Source organism: Chlorocebus sabaeus, chromosome 12, assembly GCF_047675955.1.
Source record: "Chlorocebus sabaeus isolate Y175 chromosome 12, mChlSab1.0.hap1, whole genome shotgun sequence".
Lineage (NCBI taxonomy): Eukaryota > Metazoa > Chordata > Mammalia > Primates > Cercopithecidae > Chlorocebus > Chlorocebus sabaeus.
Genome location: NC_132915.1, coordinates 76,771,517 through 76,791,342, shown reverse-complemented (window position 1 = coordinate 76,791,342; position 19,826 = coordinate 76,771,517). Strand labels below are relative to the sequence as shown.

General features: G+C 40.4%; 2 protein-coding genes across 4 annotated transcripts in view; one reads left to right on the top strand and one right to left on the bottom strand.

Moving 5' to 3' along the window:
- Positions 1-8,415, bottom strand: part of ZNF462 (zinc finger protein 462) — a 152,719-nt gene extending 144,304 nt beyond the window's left edge. For 2 of the 3 annotated variants that reach the window (XM_007968497.3, XM_037983290.2), the window contains exon 1: positions 7,554-8,415. The gene's annotated coding sequence lies outside the window, so the exon portion shown is untranslated. Of the gene's footprint in view, positions 1-4,750; positions 6,715-7,553 lie in introns of those variants that run through there. The other variant, XM_073021822.1, reaches the window with a different exon arrangement.
- A 743-nt stretch (positions 8,416-9,158) lies between these two features.
- LOC119618794 (uncharacterized) lies at positions 9,159-17,736 on the top strand. The gene is given in 4 exon segments (XM_037983294.2): positions 9,159-10,412; positions 10,414-10,779; positions 10,781-10,885; positions 10,887-17,736. Coding segments are annotated over 4 exon segments (576 nt in total). The 5' UTR covers positions 9,159-10,367; the 3' UTR covers positions 10,947-17,736.
- Positions 17,737-19,826: the final 2,090 nt, after the last annotated feature.

Here is a 19,826-nt window from a genome sequence, read left to right as displayed (position 1 = left end):
AAATCAGAACAGGAAAAAGAAGAATTCCAAAATTTGGAGGCCTTAGCGTGTGTTCTGGTTCAACTGCCCAGACGAGAACTTAGAGAGTGAGTTTGGCCTTCCCCAGCTGGGCTCTGTGGCGGCTAAGCCTCTCCACAAATCCTGGGCTTAATTACTTCTGAGACAGTTGTCTCACCTGGGTCTACAGCTCCTTTTGTGCTCCAACCAAGCTGAATCCAAAGGTAATACTTCGCTTCCTCATCTTGGGCAAATGTTTAATTTCCTACTAAGTGATCCTAAAACATTTTAATCAGGATCTATTGGTTCCTAGCAGAATTTTCTCCATCTTTCCTGGTGTGGTCTTTGTTAAAATTTGTCTATGTGAAGGTCTAGCAAATAACTTCCTGAATTATACAGTTCTCATCTTCAAGTATTTATTTTTTGAACAAATAAGTACCTATCAAACTTACTTTCACCCTAAAGAACAGGGTCTACTCTTTGAATAAGGTTGGGGGTAAGATGTGGACAGGCGTAGCACAAGTATTTTATTAATATCCAGAAGCAACATGCAGTAAACTGAACAAGCAAACACATGAAAGCGAGGAAATCAATACCAAAATACCCATGGCCTGGCACACAAAAAAAACTTTCTCTCCAAGAATAACTCAAGAAAAAATGTCTCCAGCTAGGAATTAGGCAAGAATGCTTTGAAGACACCAAGTAATCTGCTCACCAGAAGTAAAAGGCAATGCATTTGTAGGTGACAATACTAGCACCTCCTCACACCACACCACTCTATCCTTCTAAGCCACGAAAATAATTAACTTTGTGTTGGAATCACACACATATCCAAAGACTTTAAAAACCCTATATGTGCTTCCGCTGATGAGGATAGGAGGACTTAGAAAAAGGATAAATTTTATGATAGCATTTCCAAGCACAAAATGTACATCCAAATTCCTTCCAATGGATTTCCCTTTTATCAGTGTGTGCAGTTCTCCAAATACAAAGTTCAAGGGGGAAAAAAAATCCAAAAGAGCTTCCTAGCATAATGCAAATACAACCTAAATTCATAAAAACCCATTTTCCCACATTTGGAAACTTCTCCTGGGTCTTATAAATCCAAGAGACAGTTCAACTTACAATTATCTTCTCTCCAATGCCCCCCCCAACCCAAACTTTTTTCTTCTTCCTTTAGTACTGGCATGCAAACCATGCTGTTTTAACTTCTTTCCTGTTCTCCCAGTTCTTCTGGAACATTTTATTTTCGACAGTCAACTCATTTGGAGGAGTGCCACACTGAGGTTCAACTGTTTACAGCGTTAACTGTGTTTCTGCCAGAAGTCCACATCCAGCAGTACCTTCTCCAGACTGCCTCCTGGATTAAAAATTGATGCATTCGTTTGGAAGGAGCTTAGGAAATGTGGAAACTTCCAAACATCACTCTTCTTCTCTACAAAATCACTTTTGCTCATCCAAGAAGAGACAGAAGTGGAAACCCATTGCACCCTTCCTTACAGGACTGTCCCATTTCCCATGGTTAAATGTTGTTTGTGTTGTTAAAAGTCACTTTAAGGATGATTTCATGTATACTGGGAAAATGGGAAAAGGTTAGCCATTGGTCTGCAAGAGAGTTGGGCTCCAAGAAGATACACGGAGGGCACATTTTGAATGAGTAAGAACATTGGAAAAACACCAGTAATTGTTTCAGACTGGATTTCACCCTCTCAGCCATTCATCAGTATTACAAAATGGCATCTCTGAAAGGAGCCAATTTAAATCTGCACCACGTTGCAAAATAGATCCTCAGAGTCCAATTGTGGGCACTATTGTAAGTTGCAACAGACTCACACAAACTTCCAAAGAAGGGCATTTGAAAAGGGCTCCCAAGCCCTTGGATGATGGAATGAGAGATGAGAGCAGCAAAGATGAAAAGAAAAGTACAGCTGCAAACCCAGGAGCTAACACTTTACTGAATGTCACATGAACAAAATTGGTCTCTGGATCTATGAATGAAGCCACGCTCAACCCTGGGCTCCCCAACACGTTAAATCCAACTAAGAAAAGTTCATACTCCTGCCCACTAGTGTATGAGCACAGAGTTTCTCAGAAAGCCGTGGGCCCTGGAGAAGAGAGCGGCTATTTCACAACCCTCAACAATCAAATGCAGTGGGGTAGTGGAAAGGGCACTAGGCTGGAGTCGGCCGACCTGAGTTCTAGGCCTGGCTTGGTTACAACTGAACTTTCTGACCTTGTGCAAGTCACTTCATGTCTTTGTGCCAGTTTCCTCTTCAGTATAATGCAAGTGGAGGGAGGAGACTTAAACTAAATGATCTAGGGCCTGAAACAACTAGCTTCTAAATTGGAAGTTCTGCCTCGTGAATATTAAATACCCAATAGTCCTTACTTATAGTGTACATATTTGTCACTTTTAAAATAATTTTATGTTAATTTCTACATGAGAAATAACATTTTTGCTCCTCATCCCGAAACTTCAGTTTTCACTCCCTACTCCCTGGAGTTCTTCCACATAACAGTAAGTGCCTCTTTTCCTTTCTTTCTTATTTTTTTAAGCAACCTTCCCCAAACTAAGACTTGTGCTATTAAAAGAGCTTAGAACTTCCCATTTCCTTGCTAGGGCTAAAATTAAACTGTCCATTCCTTAGGGCCCAACATAACATCTGCCAGATGTCTTGGCATATCACACAAGGACAGGAATTTTCTTCTAGCATTATCTATTCTCCTCTCTGTTTTCTCATAATCAATTAATAGGTCACTAATATCCAGCTAATGTCTCTCTCAAAGCCATCATACTCTGTAAGTATGTGAAACTCACAAGATACTTGCTTTTACATACACTCACGCACACTGACTTTTTTTTTTTTTTTTTTTCAGTTCACTGGATTTTAGCTTTCAGTCATGGAAATATTCTCCCTTCACTTCTGTTGAATATACCAACCACCCCAGTCATACATTCATATCAGATCCTTAGCAGTAAGAGTCCATTATGTATCTCCTAATTGTGACTGCAGCATTATGAAACAGCATCTCTGTTCTCCAATGATCAGTTCAGAATGGCTGATACAGTTTTGTCAATTTCATGATGTAGTGAAGTGTAAGTCTGAAAAAGGCACATGCCATAAAGAAGATAAGTAAGGTTACCTTAACCAAGAAATCGCAACATCAAGGAATGATTTAAGACAGAGTAGACCCTATTAAACTCCATCACACAGAAAAAGGACTCTTTCCCATTGCAACTTTACCATTCCTTTCTTTCAGGAAAACCGACCACAAGTACTCTAAAGTCCATTAGTAGAGTTGGATTTTTTTTCTTCTGCTGTCTTCCGGAAGACTCATTAGGAAGAGTAGATAAGTTTTTGTTGTTTTTTTTTTTTCTCTAAAAGTTGTCTCCAACTCCAAAGAGTAAGGGGGAAAAACAATTCCTCGGGGAATGTGGTCAATGAATTAGACTGACATAAATCCAATATGAGACATATTATGGAATGTGAGGATACAAGAATTTTTCTTATGGCAGTGTGCATCATAGCTCGCAAATATTTCTCCATGATTTCTCCTTGTGATATATTAGAGCCATGGCAAAAATTTGCATAATAAGCCACATGAACTTGTTTCATAAACAAAAATGATCTTTGAGCTTTGACATTAAATGAAAATGTCTGATTTAATACTTTTTATTTCTCTCATGATGGTTTATTCAAAATACTTGTCTTAATTCAAATGGGTATGTCTAGAAAAACTCAAAAAACCATGTCCTTAAATATTATGGTGTTTGCCATGTTGGTGAAGGGCATCAGAGATGGATGTGTCTTAGATAACCAGTTAGAATGCACTCCCAAATTCCAAGATGCCTCTTAAATACCTATTTTTCCCTTCCAGAAAAGTTCAACTCTAAGACCCCAAAACATTTGCTTGCAAAGTAAAAAATGTGGAGAGTTAAACAGCTGGACTGACAACCAGATAGTCAGATTTTTCCCCCCTGCTGAAATAAGCAAATGAACCAATTGTCCTGCTATCAATAACAATAAAAAAAGTTATCATGAAAGTTTGTTTCAAGATCAATATATAATGTACTTATGTTTACATAAACATACATGGTTAATTAGATGTAAAATTATCTCGTAATTACTTTTCCAAATAACTCTTTATCCACTGCATCTGAACTTCCCAGTTTGGACACCCAGTTTGGTGAATCCATTTATGCATTAGCAAATTTAAATATAATATTGGTGAAATTTCACTTAAGAGCAAAAGTAATGGGATCAAGATTACATTCAAAAATGAATAATAAAAGTTATGATTCCAAGTAGGATTTTTTTAAAGTGCCCTTGGAGAGGCCTAGGTTTTTCATAAAGGAGCAGAGATCTAACAGAAGTATTTTTAAATAAGCATACACATCAACTGAAACCATACATTTTTGTCTGCACAAACATGGTTTTACTTCATTGACCATGGACAATTATCAGCTAAAGAACCATGTATTTCCCCTCTCCTTTCACACCCCTCAGAAGAACAATAACCCTCAATTAATGACACAACAGTTTGGTTTGAAAAATGTGATGTTGTCATATACAGCACTGTGCATTTACTGAGTGACAGTGCTACCAGCTACTCAACAGAATATAATTACATCTGGAATCTAAAACCACTTCAATATGCACAAAAATACTGTAGACATAAGGAACTTTACACACAAAAATCTGATACATAATGAGAAAGCAAAGCAAGAAAAATGCTGTTATAAGTTGCTCACCAATGTGTTCCTTATTTCTGTTGAAGCTGGTACCTTTCTATATTTCTTCTTAGTTGAAAGCAAGGTCCAATTAGCCTCCTTAGAATATATTAATTGGTTCTGAATCTCCTCCAAGTTTTCATTCCACCATGGAGCCCTCCTCACCTATCTTCAACAGTTCATCTAAAATTCTTCCAACATCTTCCCTCATCCTCAAGATGGCTACCTCACCTAATGGAAAAGCAACATCTTCATGGTTGGCTTTTATAAATTCCTGAAGCATTTCAGGATTTAGTTCTTCGCTTGGGTCAATTATGTACATTCTCTAGAACTAATATGTGAAGAGCTCCCATCACTGCGTGGACAAGGGTAGGACTGGGTCCTTTTTTCAAATTATCCTCACAAAATGTCTTCCTACATGTTTAATAAATTCCTCCCAATTAAAAAGGTGAAGATACCTGGACATAAGGTTTTCTCAACTGACATTGTGTTTTTCAAATTTGTTTCCATAGTGACATTGTTAAGAAGACATACTGATATTTCTGAAGACTTAGAGTACTTCAGAACACAGAAAAAAATAGCCGAAGGAAAGGGAAAGGGGGAAACAAAGAAACTAAAAGAAGGCCTAACATACAAATGGAACGACCTGAAGAGAAATGGAGAACCTGGAGAAACTGGTGTTAGTCAGTCTTAAGAGTTCCTCTGAGATCTTGCAGGATTATTCTTATTATTTTTAATATTTGCAGAAATCAACCCAAATCAGACAATAAAGTCTTGCAGTGCATCAAAACATGATGATAACCAAGCCCTAGAACTCAAAAAAATCTCAGCTTAGGGCCATCACCATCTTCACAAGGAGGAAATCACATTTCCTGGTGACTTTCAGGAGACCTGGAGCAGTTTAAAGTTGTGTGAAGACCTCAGTGGAAATGTTTTAAGGTTTTTGCCTTGCCTTTCCTGAAGGAGGTCAAAACCCTTCAGGTCCACTCAAAAGGAGAAAAAAAATTCCAAAAGTTTACTTTAAAATGGAAACAAACGCCTCAATAACTTGTGAAAGCACTCCTTTGGTGGAGAAAAATCTGAGGAACCCTTAAAAGCCCTCATTTCCTTGCATAATGAATAGATAGTGAGGAACCACCACAAGGTTTCCCTCTGGAAAGACAGAAGGAGTAGGCAAGCAAGCCTCCTCCTCCTCCAGCCATCACCAACAGAGCTTCAAAATGGAGACATCCATAATTTTATAAACACTTCTCATCTCAGCTTTGTCTCCTGGAAACCCGCTCTCCTCCATTTTCTGGTGGAGTTACAACATGACACGGCTTACCTGACTCAGTTCCCAGCTCTTAACCAAACTAGTCACTTCCTCCAAAAACCTGCAAGCAACCTCCAGAAACAAAACCAAAGCAAACCAAACAGCCAACACAGACACTCAGACACAGCCCCCGGGAGCCCTGGGAGAAAGCCCCAACTGGTTGGTCTTTCCCCATCCCAGACGCGTGCTTAAAAATGAAACTTTTTTTTTTTTCTTGGTTGGGGAGGAATATAAAAGGAACTCCAGGCAGCCTCCCTCCCTCCCTCTCTGTAGGTTAGAAGCTACAATGAAAAGAAAATGAGGGTTCCTTCAGGAATGGTGAACAGCCTGGAGAATGAACGTGAGAAGGAGCTTTGTGTTTTGGAGTCTGGACTGGAACCAAAGCAGACAGCTTGCAAATGGAGGACAGGGAGATAAAGAAAGGGAAAGAGGGGCTGCTCCAATGGGGGGCGGCTGCGGCTTCCCCTCGTGCCTGGAAGGAGGGCAGACCCCTGGGAACTGCACCAGGAGTGAGACGCCCCCCCCAGGCCCCTGCCTTCCTTTCTCCCTTCCTCAGGAGAGCCAAGCGTGTGTAATGGCTTCTCCTCTCCAGAAACCGTTGTCCTCCTCCACCAGACGCTTCTGAACCTCCAGCCTGGAGACAGCTCCTCAGCCGCTCCTGAACCTGCGCCCCCCACCCGGCCGGTGCCCCCCCGCTCCTCGCCTCTCTGTTCACCAGCAGCACCGGCACCAGCAGCTGCAGCAGCCACCCCCCGACACATCCCGACCCCGCATCCCAACTTCGGGGAGAGAGAGAGAGAGAGCAAGAGAGAGAGAGAGCGAGAGAGAGAGCCAAATACCTGAGGAAGAGGGGGGGTGCCAATCCGCACGGCTTTGCCATCGGGCGGGGGACAGGCAGACAGAGGGGGGAAAGGAAGGAGAGGGACAGAGAAAGAAAGAGGTCAACCCGCTCAGGTCGGGGCCGCTCGCTCGGAGCTCTCCCTCCTCTGACCCTCGCTTGCTCCCTCTGGCTCTCGGCTCAGGTCTCCGGCCTCCCGCCCTCCGCCCCCCTCTGTCCCTACTCCTGTCCCCACACTCGGAGCATCCGTCCTAAGCCTCCAGCTCTCTTCTCACTCATCTTTCATTTTCTCTTCTCTTCATAGAACTACACGAAATTAATTAAGCCACCGCGCTCACTCCCCCCAGCAGAAGGAGCAGCCAGCAGGAAAAGCACAGCCACCTCTACTGCCACCACTACCACCTTCTCCTCCTCTTCCTCCTCCTCTTCCTCCCTCGCTTCTCCTCCTCCTCTTCCTCCTCCCCCTCCTGCTCTCCCTCCTCCCCCTCCTCCTCTTCTCTCTCGCCTCTTCTCCTCTTCCAACAGCCAGTCCATGCAGGGTACTTCCTCTCCTCCCCGCTCCTCCAACCCTCCTTGGCCGAATGAATGAGCGCGTTTGTGCCTCCACCACCCCGCGCTCTCTTCCCCGGAGCACTCGGACCACCCCGAGGTGGTTGTTAATTGCAGTAACTTACAGAAGAAGCGTCCCGGCGCCGGGAAGTGCTTCGGGTTCTCCAGCCCCACCGCCTCCTTATCCTCTTTCTCTTTCTCCTCTTCCTGCTCGGGTTATTGTTGTGGAAGTTGTTTGGGAGTCTCATGTGCTTCTGCCGGGTCTCAGCAATGGAGGATCGCCATCTTCCCTGCCTTCCTCGGCTCCTCAGACTCGCTGCAGCTGCAGATGACCTGAGATATCCGTCTCTCTCCCTCTCCCTCTCTCTCCCTCCCTCCCTCTCCCTCTCACTCTCTCTCTCCCCTCTCTCCTCTTCTCTCTCCTCTCCTCCCTCTCCCTCGCGCGCTCTCTCTCTCTCCCTCCCTCTGTGTCTCTCTCTGAATAATGAGCAACCAGGGGGAGAGAGAAAGCAAGACAGAAAGAGAGAAGGAAGACAATCTTCTCCTGCCACACAAAACGCCGGAGCACCAGGGGGTGCGCGAAGCCTTTCTAATAACAACAACAACGTGCAGGAGAGAGGAAGAAAAAAAAGAAAGAAAGAAAGAAATGAGGAAAAAGGCTAGGGGAAAAAAGAGGAAGAATTATCCAAGAGCTCGAGAAGAGCAGAAGGAGAAGCTGGAGGAGATGCTGAGGCTGCTGCTGCTGTCCCCCATCCCCCCTGCTGAACCCCAGAAGGAGGCAAGGTGGTTGCAAAGTTAAGGCTGGGACATTGTCTTTGTCACTCAGAGCCAGGCCAGTGAGATGCAAGAGGAGGAGGTGGCGGCGGCAGAGGAGGAGGAGGTGGTGGTGGAGGAGGGGGAGGAAGAGGAGGAGAAGGAGGCAAAGGAGAAGGAGAAGGGGAAGAGGGAGATGAGATGAATAAAGACCTGCGGAGAAGGCGGTGCGAGGAGCGCGGCCGCCGGGCCGAGGCGTGCGCGCTCGCGTCCCGGTGGCGACCGGCAGCCCTGGCCCGCAGAGGAAGCCCCCGGTGAGGACCCTGCCCGGCAGCTCATAGCGCTCCCACCGTCAGCTCTGCCCGAGGCGCCGAGCCCGGGCCCCAGAGGGTCCCTTACTTGCATCCATCTAGAGGCCAACCTTTGCAAAGAACATACATGGGGAACTGGAGGTTGCAAGTCTAAACCCAGATCAACCACGTGGGGCTTTTTAATCCCTTTCCAGCTTGCGGTGTGAGTATTTCCAGTGAAAAGCTCAAATTGTCCATTACTGGCACGTATTTTGAAGTCTTCTCTCCTGAAATAAAGGCTCATTGTGCGTTTTATTTCTTTTCTGATATGGAAGGTGGGGGGTGGAGGAGGAAAAGAGCCCATCATTCCTAGCTTCGGAACCACCACTTTCTTTTCCTAACTTGTGAAATGTTTTGACTGCGCACCAGAAGAAAAAAAGAAAGCCTGCTTAAATAACTTTACACCCTCCAGCCCCGCGTTGTTTGCACTTTCTGGCTGATCATCTAAAGGCTCGGAAAGTAACAATCAGCGCTCCTAATGATAAGGTGTCATGGTGTTGAAGACACGCGAGCCAAGATGAAGCTTTCACACCTTGAATTTTTATTTAGTGTAATTTCCTCCGTATCATTCTGAACTATTTCTTTTGCAAAGGAGTGGTTCCCCCTCCACCACCAGGTCGAAAGTCTCCTAAGGCTTTAATTGGACTGGGAGCGGTGGGGGGTGGGGGTGGGGGTTCTACAGTATCAAAAAAAAAAAAAAATCAATGCAGCAAGTCAGGAGCAATTGAAGTTCAAGGGCATGGGCTGATTGTACCATTTCTATTTCTCGGATCTTGGAGTTGGACATCAACAGCCTCAGGAGAGAGAAACGCGCAGCGCGCGGGGCAGAGACCTTAATTAAAGTTTCTTTTGTCCGCGTCTGAATTGGGGGATGTTGCTGGATTCCTTTGCATTGAGGAGCGCGCATCCGGTGAAGGCGCGGTGTTAAGGATCCTGGGCAAGACTGTCCTCTTTAAATACTCGCCCTTTCTCCTCCTTCCCCCCAAGCAACAGTCCGAGAAGATATACACCTATAAATCCATACAATAAAGGAGGAGGAGACGCGCGCGGAGTTGGTTCCCATCCGATAGCGGGGCTTCATAAACAGGTCTAAATCCTCATTTTCCAGGATTTTCCCGACCCTATATTCCTGAGCAGAATCTCTCACCCCGAGGCACGATTTCACCCACTTCCAGTCAACACTTCCTGCCCTTTTCTCCTCCCACTCACATTGAAAAGCTCGGGATCCCTAAAAGGGTGTTGATGGCGGGGGTGATAAATAAATAAATAAATGACACTCTACGCGTGCGGTGGAGAAGAAAGGAGGGGGAGGGAGAGGAAAGGCGAGGAGAGGGAAGAGAAGTAAAGAGAGGAGAACAAGGCGCAGAAAGGACAGAGGCGAAAGGGGAACGGGAGTCACCGAGAAGAGAAAGAAGAAAGGAGAGAGGAGGAGGACGCTGAAGCTGTTCCGGACTGAAATGATCCCGGCTTTGTGCGGCTTTCGGAGGACTCCCCCTTCCGAGTGCCCGGAGGGACCTAGGGAAGTCCTCCTGCCCCGAGCTCCTCCCCACCGAGACCCGGGGGGTGTCTGAGCACTGGCCGCCGCCACCCCATAAATTCCTCGTGGCAACCGGAGGAAGCGCGCCAGGTCTCCGCCGTCCCTCCACTGTCCCGGCTGATAATTTACCTCTTTGTCTTTAATAAAAAGCTGACTTTTTCTGTCAAGCTCTGCACCGGGAAAATAACAATCGTATTTCAGGTTGAAAGCTCCTATTACTGCTGGGTTTTGGAGGCTGCGATAAAATCTTCATCGACGTGAAGGTACCTTCTGGGTTGGCTTGGGTCGTAAGTCCTAAGATGGGGGCCGTCCTTCCCTGGGGGCAGGGACGTAGGGAACTAGGCGGGTGGGGAGGGAGGAAGGAGCGACGAGGTCAGAGGAAACCTTGGGTTTCCAAGGCTCCTAGGGCACCAAAGGGCTTCCCGCAGTCGGGGAATTGAGCCCTGGGGAGGAGCCTTTTGCGAGAACGTGAGCGCGCCCCAACACGCCTCAGACCTCGTAAACCCACTTGGCAAAGACCGGGGAAGCGGCTGGCGCACCGACTGCGGTGAACTCAAGAAATTAACCTGTGCTGCAATTAAACGGGCTGCCGCCCTTTCACACTCACCTCGAGCGACCGAGATAGAGAGAGCTCCCGAACCGGCCGCGGGGGGACCTGGCTCCACCCTCCCGTCCCAGGAGAAGAGGACAAAAAGGGGAGATGGACTTGGAGGTGGCCCCGCCCTTCACAACGCTCCAATCCTTGGAAACCAAACCTCCTCTCCAAGCCTCCACGTCTAGAAGGGACAAAGACAGCGAGGAGATCCAGAGACCAACGGGGGAGATGGTGGCTTTCAGGCTTCTGGTGTGGGTGCGTGGGGGAAAGGTACAATGGTTAAGTTTCCATCCCAAATACGGCACCACACGATGGTCTTTAGAAGACACACTCGGTCTTTGGTTTAGAAGCAAATTGACTTCCTGAAGCTGTGAAGCGAACTATCGCAAAACTCTCTTGCTTTTTGAATGTGGGGGCGATACGAATTCAATTAATGATGCCATACACATCATCTTTTCGACTTTTTAGAAGTCACAAACGCTTTAACTCCCCAATGAAAATAATTGAAAGAGGTTAAACATAAAGGGAATGGGCTTTTCTTTTTTCTTGTTTTTATTTGGGGCAATTTTTCAAATGATTTTTAAAAACTGTATAAAAGCTGGGTCAGTCAAGGAAAACGCTGTGGCCGAAGGTTTTCGTGAAAACCTTAGTAAACTTGGCATTTAAGTAACTGTAATTACGCGTTGCCATTAGCAGACCATTAAGATAAACAGGAGAAAGTTCACACCTCCTGCTATTTCGTTCCCTAAGAATATTCACAAAGATAATACCAGGCTAGTTGGTGGGTTATCGTCTCCATTAGGAGGGTTAATGTTTAAATTTGTTAATTAAAATACAAAAAATTTGGTTTCCTACAGAGCCAACAATGTGAGGGAAGTCTCATGGGGACATCCTGACTCCTTGAAATTTACCTTTTGTTACTTTATCCTGTGGCATTATCCCCTGGAGTCATATGGGGTTTCAAGACTATTAATGTTGCAGGGAATGTGAATATGTTAGAAGTCTGGACTTTCTTCTCCCTTATCATGGGTGACTGGCATACACACTCCTCATAAAGAGAAATTATGGCTCATCAAAAGAGTGACTTTATGAGCATTAATAGAATAATAAATCTTGCACTTTTAGTTCAAGAAACAGTGAAGTCTTATAATCAGAATGACCAATGCAAATATGATCCATTCACTTGCCCAACTCTCAACAGGATAGGGATAGTCTATAGATCATTTTAGTTTTTAAAACCTCAAAAAAGGAAGGCACCCAAATCTCTCAAAGGAAAGTGTTTATGGGGGGAAAGGGACTTCTAGCAAACCTGCAGGAAGAGATCTTGGAAAAACGAACAGTCGGTCCAGAAGCTGAACCTAAGCAAGAATGGATAGATGTTCTAATGTCGTTGTTTCAATATTTATGTTCTATCATTTAAAAAGAGAAAAGTCTTCCTGTTTCCCGAAAGCTATAAAAAAAAGAAAAATCCAGTTGATAGCCCCATTTTCTAAATTCCAGCTGGAAAACTGTTCGAGTTGATGATTTTAGCAAAAGGAAGAGTAGGTGAATACAATGTGGCTTTTTAACCACATTTTACACATCTCTTAACTTGGTGGTATTTCCCTATGTAAAACTTCCTTTCTATGCAATGCAATGTAATCTTTTTACTAATTGAGTTTGTGATTTTTTAATGAGTTATCTATTTTGAGATCTTTACTCTTGTTGGAAATTGCTCAGTCTTCAAAAGAGTTTTCTCAAAACTTCAGACTGGATAATTGTGGACGCTCCATCAAAAAAGTGAAGTCACTAGCACACCTTCTTTCTAATCTCTTCCAGAAAAATCAATATATTGTCATAAACCCATATTTAAACATATATAACTAGGTAACTAGTGTCCATGCCTAGGGAAAAGTGACTAACAGAAGACAAAGGGGGATGATTCATGATTCTGAACAGCTCTCAAAGGAAGAGACATTGCAATAACTTATATTAAACTTACTCCATATGAATCTTTGTATATATGCCTTTGGATATCAAAGATATTTCGATAGTGATATTCTAAAATTCAAAAGAAAGTCTTTCTTCCATAGGTAGTAGTTAAATTTACAGTTCTATCAAACTAGTTATTGTAATATGTAATGTGTAATTTCATTCGATCATTGAGTGTTTAGCATCTGTATTATGCCATTCTCAGAACTGAGTACTAGGGATACAAAGATGAATAACTGAAATGAGTCAAATTTTTGATGCATGATCTACTTCATGAACCACTAGCTTCAAGATCACATTACTTGGAAATAAAACTTCAGATTTTTTACTCAAAAGCAATACCAGGATTTGGCCTATGATGAAAGTATAATTAATTTGAATATTTCTGTTCTCACAATGAAGTTATTAAGGAGTAATATTTTGTGAAAATTTTTGGAGTTCATTGTAAAGCCAATGTGTTGGCTTAATTCACAATTTAACATGAAATTCTTCCTCAAAGAGATGTTTTATTTTATTTTATTTGATGGAGTCTCACTCTGTCGCCCAAGCTGGAGTTCAGTGGTGCTATCTCGGCTCAATGTAACCTCCACCTCCCAGGTTAAAGGATTCTTCTGCCTCAGCCTCCCACGTAGCTGGGACTATAGGCGTGCACCACCACACCCAGCTAATGTTTCCATTTTTAGTAGAGACGGGGTTTCACTATGTTGGCCAAGCTAGTCCCAAACTCCCAACCTCAAGTGATCTGTCCATATCAGCCTCCCAAAGTGCTAGGATTACAGATGTGAGCCACTCAGCCTAGTCAACTTCTTAAAAAGGCAAAATAACAACCTTAGATCAACTAGGGTTAGATTAACCAAATTCTGAAGACAAGACTCAAGAGAAAGATTGCCCATTTGTTGAAGCATCGCTTCCAGCAGAAAGACTAGCATTTCCAGGTTCTTACTATTTGTTCTCTATCTGAAGCTTAGAGAAAGGAAGTGACTTATTCAGGAACACAGAGCTGGTAAGGAGCAGTCAGCCCTAGAATCAACACTTCAATGGTAGTTTCTCCAAAGTTATCGTTCTCATATCACATTCAAGATTTCTTCTTATTCTTTTCCTTTTTTGTGGGGGGGGAGGGGATATATTTTCATGTAACTTGGTCCTGTTATTTAATTAATATACGTTTTTAAATGTCAACTTAATTTTTTTAACTTCATCATAAGCAATAATATTCACAAATCACAGGTCTGATGGGCCATTTATACATTTTCAATGCATATCAAAATACATATACTATTATCAAAATTGAAAGATTTTTGGATTAAAAAATGTCTGATAGTATACTTGCTAAACGGTATGCTAATGGTAAGGAGTGAGAGAGATGGGGAGGAAAGTGTTACAATTTGTGTGTGTGTGTGTGTGTGTGTAAAAACATGAATCACTTTTGTAATTTAAAACATTTTTAAGAAAAAAATTATGTGGCATAGTAGTGGCTAGCATATCTCCAAATTAAGTCATCTCTTTGTATATTCTTACTAGGAAGTAAAAATTAGCACAAATCTTTTTTAGAGCAATTTAACAATATACGTTTAAAGTCTTAAAATGTTCACACTTTTGTGCCCTTAATTTCTATGCTTAGAATCTACCCTAAACAGAAATGAAAAAAATACATACATATAAAAGAAATGCTAAAGTAATCAAATATAAGTGATTAAGATAAGAGGAATAGTTAGGTAGATAATAATCTATTCCCATTATGACATATTAAGTAGCTTTATTGTTTGAGAATTTGTGCTTAAATAGAAAAATGGTCCAATATTAGGTAAAAGACCTGGATACAAAATTATGATCATGAATTACTTTTTTTCAAATTGTATACCCCAAAAATCACCTTGAATGGAAATATACCAGCATGTCAACAGTAAATTGACTTCTCATTATAAAAAATTTAGAAAATTTAGAATGTATACATAAGCTATATAAGTTATATAATGATGCATATGTATATATATATAAGCTATGGAGTCAGCTGCTTTGTTTGGACTGAATTATCAATTATCTTTTTAAGTATTTAAAAACATTTTAAAGTTAAGTGATAGAACCTACTTTTTATATGTCTGGTAATTGTAAATGTGTCTCAAGGAACATATTAATACTGCTAATGAAATAGTGGTACAGTAACCTTTTCACAGATATTTTTCCCTTCACAGATAATGTAGGAAGAAAGTTTGAGTGGGCATTAAGTATATTTTATATAGAAAAGAAAATTTAGGACCAAAGAGATTGAATGATTTAACCTAAGGTCATCCAATGCTGATGGTGTAAAGACTAAAATCCAGGTCTCCTAATTCTTACTGTTACATTTTGAAATCTGTCATTCCACTACAGTTCAAAAATATTACCAAATATTAGCAAAAGAAAATTACTAATGGCCAATATGAAAAAAGTTCAACGTAGCATTTACATTGTATTAATTATTGTAAGTAATCTAGATTTAAAGTATATCAGAAAAGGTATATAGATTATATGCAAATATTATGCCATATTGTATAAGAGACTTGAGCATCCATAGGGGTCCTGGAACTGATATCCTTTGGATACCAAGGGATGACTGCATACTGAATGTTTGTGAGAGTGTGTGTGTGTGTGCATTTCCCAGTTGTTAAGAGCGTATATAATTCCCAGTTGTTGAGAATATGAAAAAATAGACCCTATAATTCTCTATTGGTGAGAATGGAACTATGAAAAGTTTTATTCTTTCCGGATATACTAAAAGTCTTTTATCCAGGAATTTAACTTTTGGAAATTGATTTAAAGAAATGTTCATGACTGTCATCAAAATTTTATGTATAAGGAGATTCACTGTAGCATCAATACCTAACAGCAAGTGATCAAAGAAATTATATTCATTTATGTGGTAGAAAGTTGTATAGCTATCAAATTCTGTAGGAAATGTCAAATGACACTGAAATATTTACATGATTTTTTGATAACCAAAAAAACAGATTTCAAAACAATGTACATAGTATTATCCCATATTTGTGTGTGTGTGGGGGGGGGGTGTGTAGCTCGGCATTGAAAAATAATCAGACAAGTATAATCAAAATGTTAATAGTAGTTTTTCCCAGGTAATGTCATTTTTTTCTAGCAATGTAATTATGTGTACATTATATATTTTTTTCACTCTGGCTTTTCAGATTTTTAAGCTTTTTTACAATGAATATATCGCCTTTGCAATTAGGAAAAGTGTAGAGCTTGCAAATAAATTTTGCCAGCCCAAAATTTCTTCCATATCATGAGACTGGCCAAATCAAATGTTTTTCTAATTTATAATATTAATTCTGAGGTTTTTTAAATCATTATTTAAACACACACACACACCCCTTGAAATTCTTGGTGACATATCCATTTGATTTCCCAAACAGCCTTGACTCAGGGTTCAGGGCATCCAGTATGCAGTATGCTAGCACAAAGTTGACTTTGCATCTGCAAACTACTAGCCCGTGACTGATCCCTTGTAGATTTCATGTTATTTGCCCTTTCACCATAACATGAAATCTACACATAACTCTCTTGTCCACTAGGGTGTGGTTTGAAATCTCAGCACATTACTAATAACAGTGTTTCACAAAAGTTACTCATTGGTTATGTTTTTTTAAGTATCTAGAAGGCAGAACAGGTTTATTTTTAGTATCTTTCTGATGTTTATTCTGAAAATTTGCTCATTCCAAACAACAGGTTTTATGTGAACATTTATTGACTTAATGTTTAGAACAAAGATGAAACCAAATCTAGCACTGAACACCTCCTCACTGGTTTCCACCTCCTGCTTTTGCTAGTGATGACCTTGGACAAGTGTCTTAATGACTGCATGCATCAGTTTCCACATCTGTAAAAGAGAAATAAATACTGATAGGATGCGATGAAGATTGAATAACATGTATATAAAGTATATGGGAGTCTGTATCTGTAAGCTGATATGCTCTAAATCCTTAAACCTTTACTGTGAGGCAGCATAGATGAAGCAAGAGCTCTAATTTTGGAATCAAGAGAGGTGTCTAGTCTAGAAAATCAAAACTATAATATGTGCCCATGATTTTAGAAAAACAAGCCATTACTATTTAAATAAATAAGGCAACAACAATAATTTAAAAATTTAAAAACCTAAACATAATGAATGGTATCTAAATTCTGCTATTGCTGTTGATTTGCTGCTTATTAATTCATTTTGTCTTTTGCAAGAACTAATCAACCAGTTATGTGAGAGTAGAGCAAAAGCTATTATTTTTAAGTGTAAGAAAAATCTAAAATCAAGGAAGCTTTGTTAGCTGATATCTCAAATACAAGAAACAGGTAAGTATGCTTAGAAAAATCAGTATTTTGTAGGAATTGTTATAATAAATATAAATAAACTACAGCAAATAGGAAACATTTTATTTCACTTCATTTTTTTCTGTTAATTGCACAGACCACCACTGTTCCTTGGTCTAGCTTCTAGTCAGCAGCATTCTACTGGAGTACAATTGGAAAACCACTGATCTATTCCAGATGAGAAAATCGTCTCAAGGAAAAGTGATTTGCCCAGGGTTACATACCAAGTTATTGAAGAAACTAAGATCCAGACTTACTCAATCCCTCTTCATGACTATTTCCATTACATCCAATTTGCCTATCTTAGCAAAAGAGATTTCCTTGAGCTGGTATTGAAGCAAAAGCTCAGTTATCTTCTTTCCTTCCTTTCTCACTCCTTCTTTAACTTTCTCCCTCTGTCCCTCTCTGGCTTTTTCCTCCTTCCTTTCTTAACTTCCTTCCTAAGGTTTCTCAAAAATGAAAACCTGTACTTTATGCGACCAATGATAATTAACTGCTTAGTCAGTCAATAAATAATTTTTATGTTTTCTCTAAATTATTTTGATGACTTTCAGTTCATTTCATTTTCTTTTCTAACATCAGAAGATTAGTGGAATAGCTAATTGTGTTCTCTATATATCAATATCTTCTGTTCTTTGGAAGTATTTGGAGTTATCCTCTACCTTTTTTTTCATTTTTCATTCTAAAATGATTTTCATAGGCTTAGGATCAGGAAATAAAAAAGACAAAAGAAGCATATGATTTTTCACCTGGAAAAATATAATTCTTTTATTTCACATGTAAATATAAATGGAAAATTTGGCACTATTCTGCATTATCAGGGATCATATTAAATAAAAAATGTTTCTTCTGGTCCTTTTGCATTTACTTTCTAACATGGAACACTCACAAAGGAATTATTTCTATTATTCAAAAAGAAGGACAGTTAATGTTTTCATTTACCATATGATGGAACACAGAATTTGAAAATAGTTGGGACTTTCTGAATGTTATAGACAAGAGATTATAGGATCATGTGGTAATCAAATTAACTTTGCGCATACTAGAATTGAATGGTGAAGCAACTGACATGGAGAAAGAACAGCAATAGTGATCTTTATTACAGTTTCCCTTGACTATAGCCTGTAGCTAGCATCTGTCCCATTCACTTAGGAGATGGCAAAATGCAAGACAGCCCCAGCTAACTGTCACCTGAACAACTCAGGAATATAACCCCTCATCAGGCAGAGGGATGTAGTGTTTGTAAGAGATGGTGCACAGATTGTGTCTGGAGGCTGGGAAAAGCCCTCACATACTACATCAGTAACAGGAATCTCAGACATCTGTAAATGATCCTCACAAAGCATTTCCACATACATTTCAAAAACTATTCTCACAACAACTTGCAACATGAAGATTATTTCCTCTGTTTTATATTTGGAGAAACCAAGGCTCAAAGTGGTTCACTGACTTTCCCAAGATCATTCAACTAGCACTGGGATTTGAACTCAGAACTTCTGATTCCAGGTAGCACCCACCACCTTTCCTCATTGTCAAGTATTAAACTCCTGATATAGCATGGTAATATGTCTTTTGCATTTATGCATGTATATGCATATATGTATATATACATGTTTTTTGATTATGTAAGTAATATATATTATAGAAAATTTAGTAAACACAGAAAAGTCTGAAAGAAAGAAAAATATTTAGCCCTCAAACACACAGAGAACTGTTACTCTTTCCTCTGTACTTCTCCGTTTGTGATTTGACAGTTTATGTCCTTTGCTTGTTATTATTATAAATTTTTTTTTGGAAACAGAATTTCACTCTTGCCGCCCATGCTGAAGTGCAAAGGCACGATCTTGGCTCACTGCATCCTCCGCCTCCCAGGTTCAAGCGCTTCTCCTGTCTCAGATTCCTGAGTAGCTGGGGTTACAGGCGCCCACTACCAGGCCAGACTAATTTTTTTGTATTTTTAGTAGAGACAGGGTTTCACCACATTGGCCAGGCTGGTCTTGAACTCCTGACCTCAGGTGATCCTCCCTCCTTGGCTTCCCAAAGTGCTGGGATTACAGGCGTGAGCCACCGCGCCCGGCCCCCTTTGCTTTTTTTTTTATTGGTATGATGTGTGAGTGTCACAGTGACTTATGATGTTAATTTGTAGATTAAGAATTTTAGCCGCTTATGTAATAAAATATTTTTCTTAGTTTTAAATTTTGCTTTCAACTTAATAATGTTTTTTGATATATGGAAGTTAATTTTTGATATATGGAAGTTAAAGTTAAGTTTAAGTTTACCAGTCATTTTCCTTACGCTTTCTACCGTGAGTATAATATTAGAAAAGCCTCCAGAAACTCCAGTAAAAACAACTATTCATTAACTTGATTTTTAATCAGTTTCAGGAATTTTATCTTCATATTTAACTTTACAATCTGTGTAGAATTTATTTCAACATATGATATGAGGTAGAGATCAAACATAGTTGCTTTCCAAATTATTAACTGATTGTCACAGCATCATTTAAAACCTTTTACACACTTAATTGAAATGTTATTTTATTGCACACTAAAATTTTATATATCGTAAGATATGTTTCTAGACTATCCATTTGTTTCCATTTATCTGTTTGTCCACATTAGCAAGTGCGTGTCAGTTTTATTTTTATTTACTTTAAACTGAAAAAGATCACAATATTAAATATTGCTTAGATTTTATTAAATATTTGAGCAAAACTTCCATATATATGCATATATATGTATGTGTGTATATATATATAAATTAACTTCTCAGTCTGAATTCTGTCAGCATGTACACAAGTTTAGCTCATGACCCAAAACAGTGGTGTTTACAAAATTGC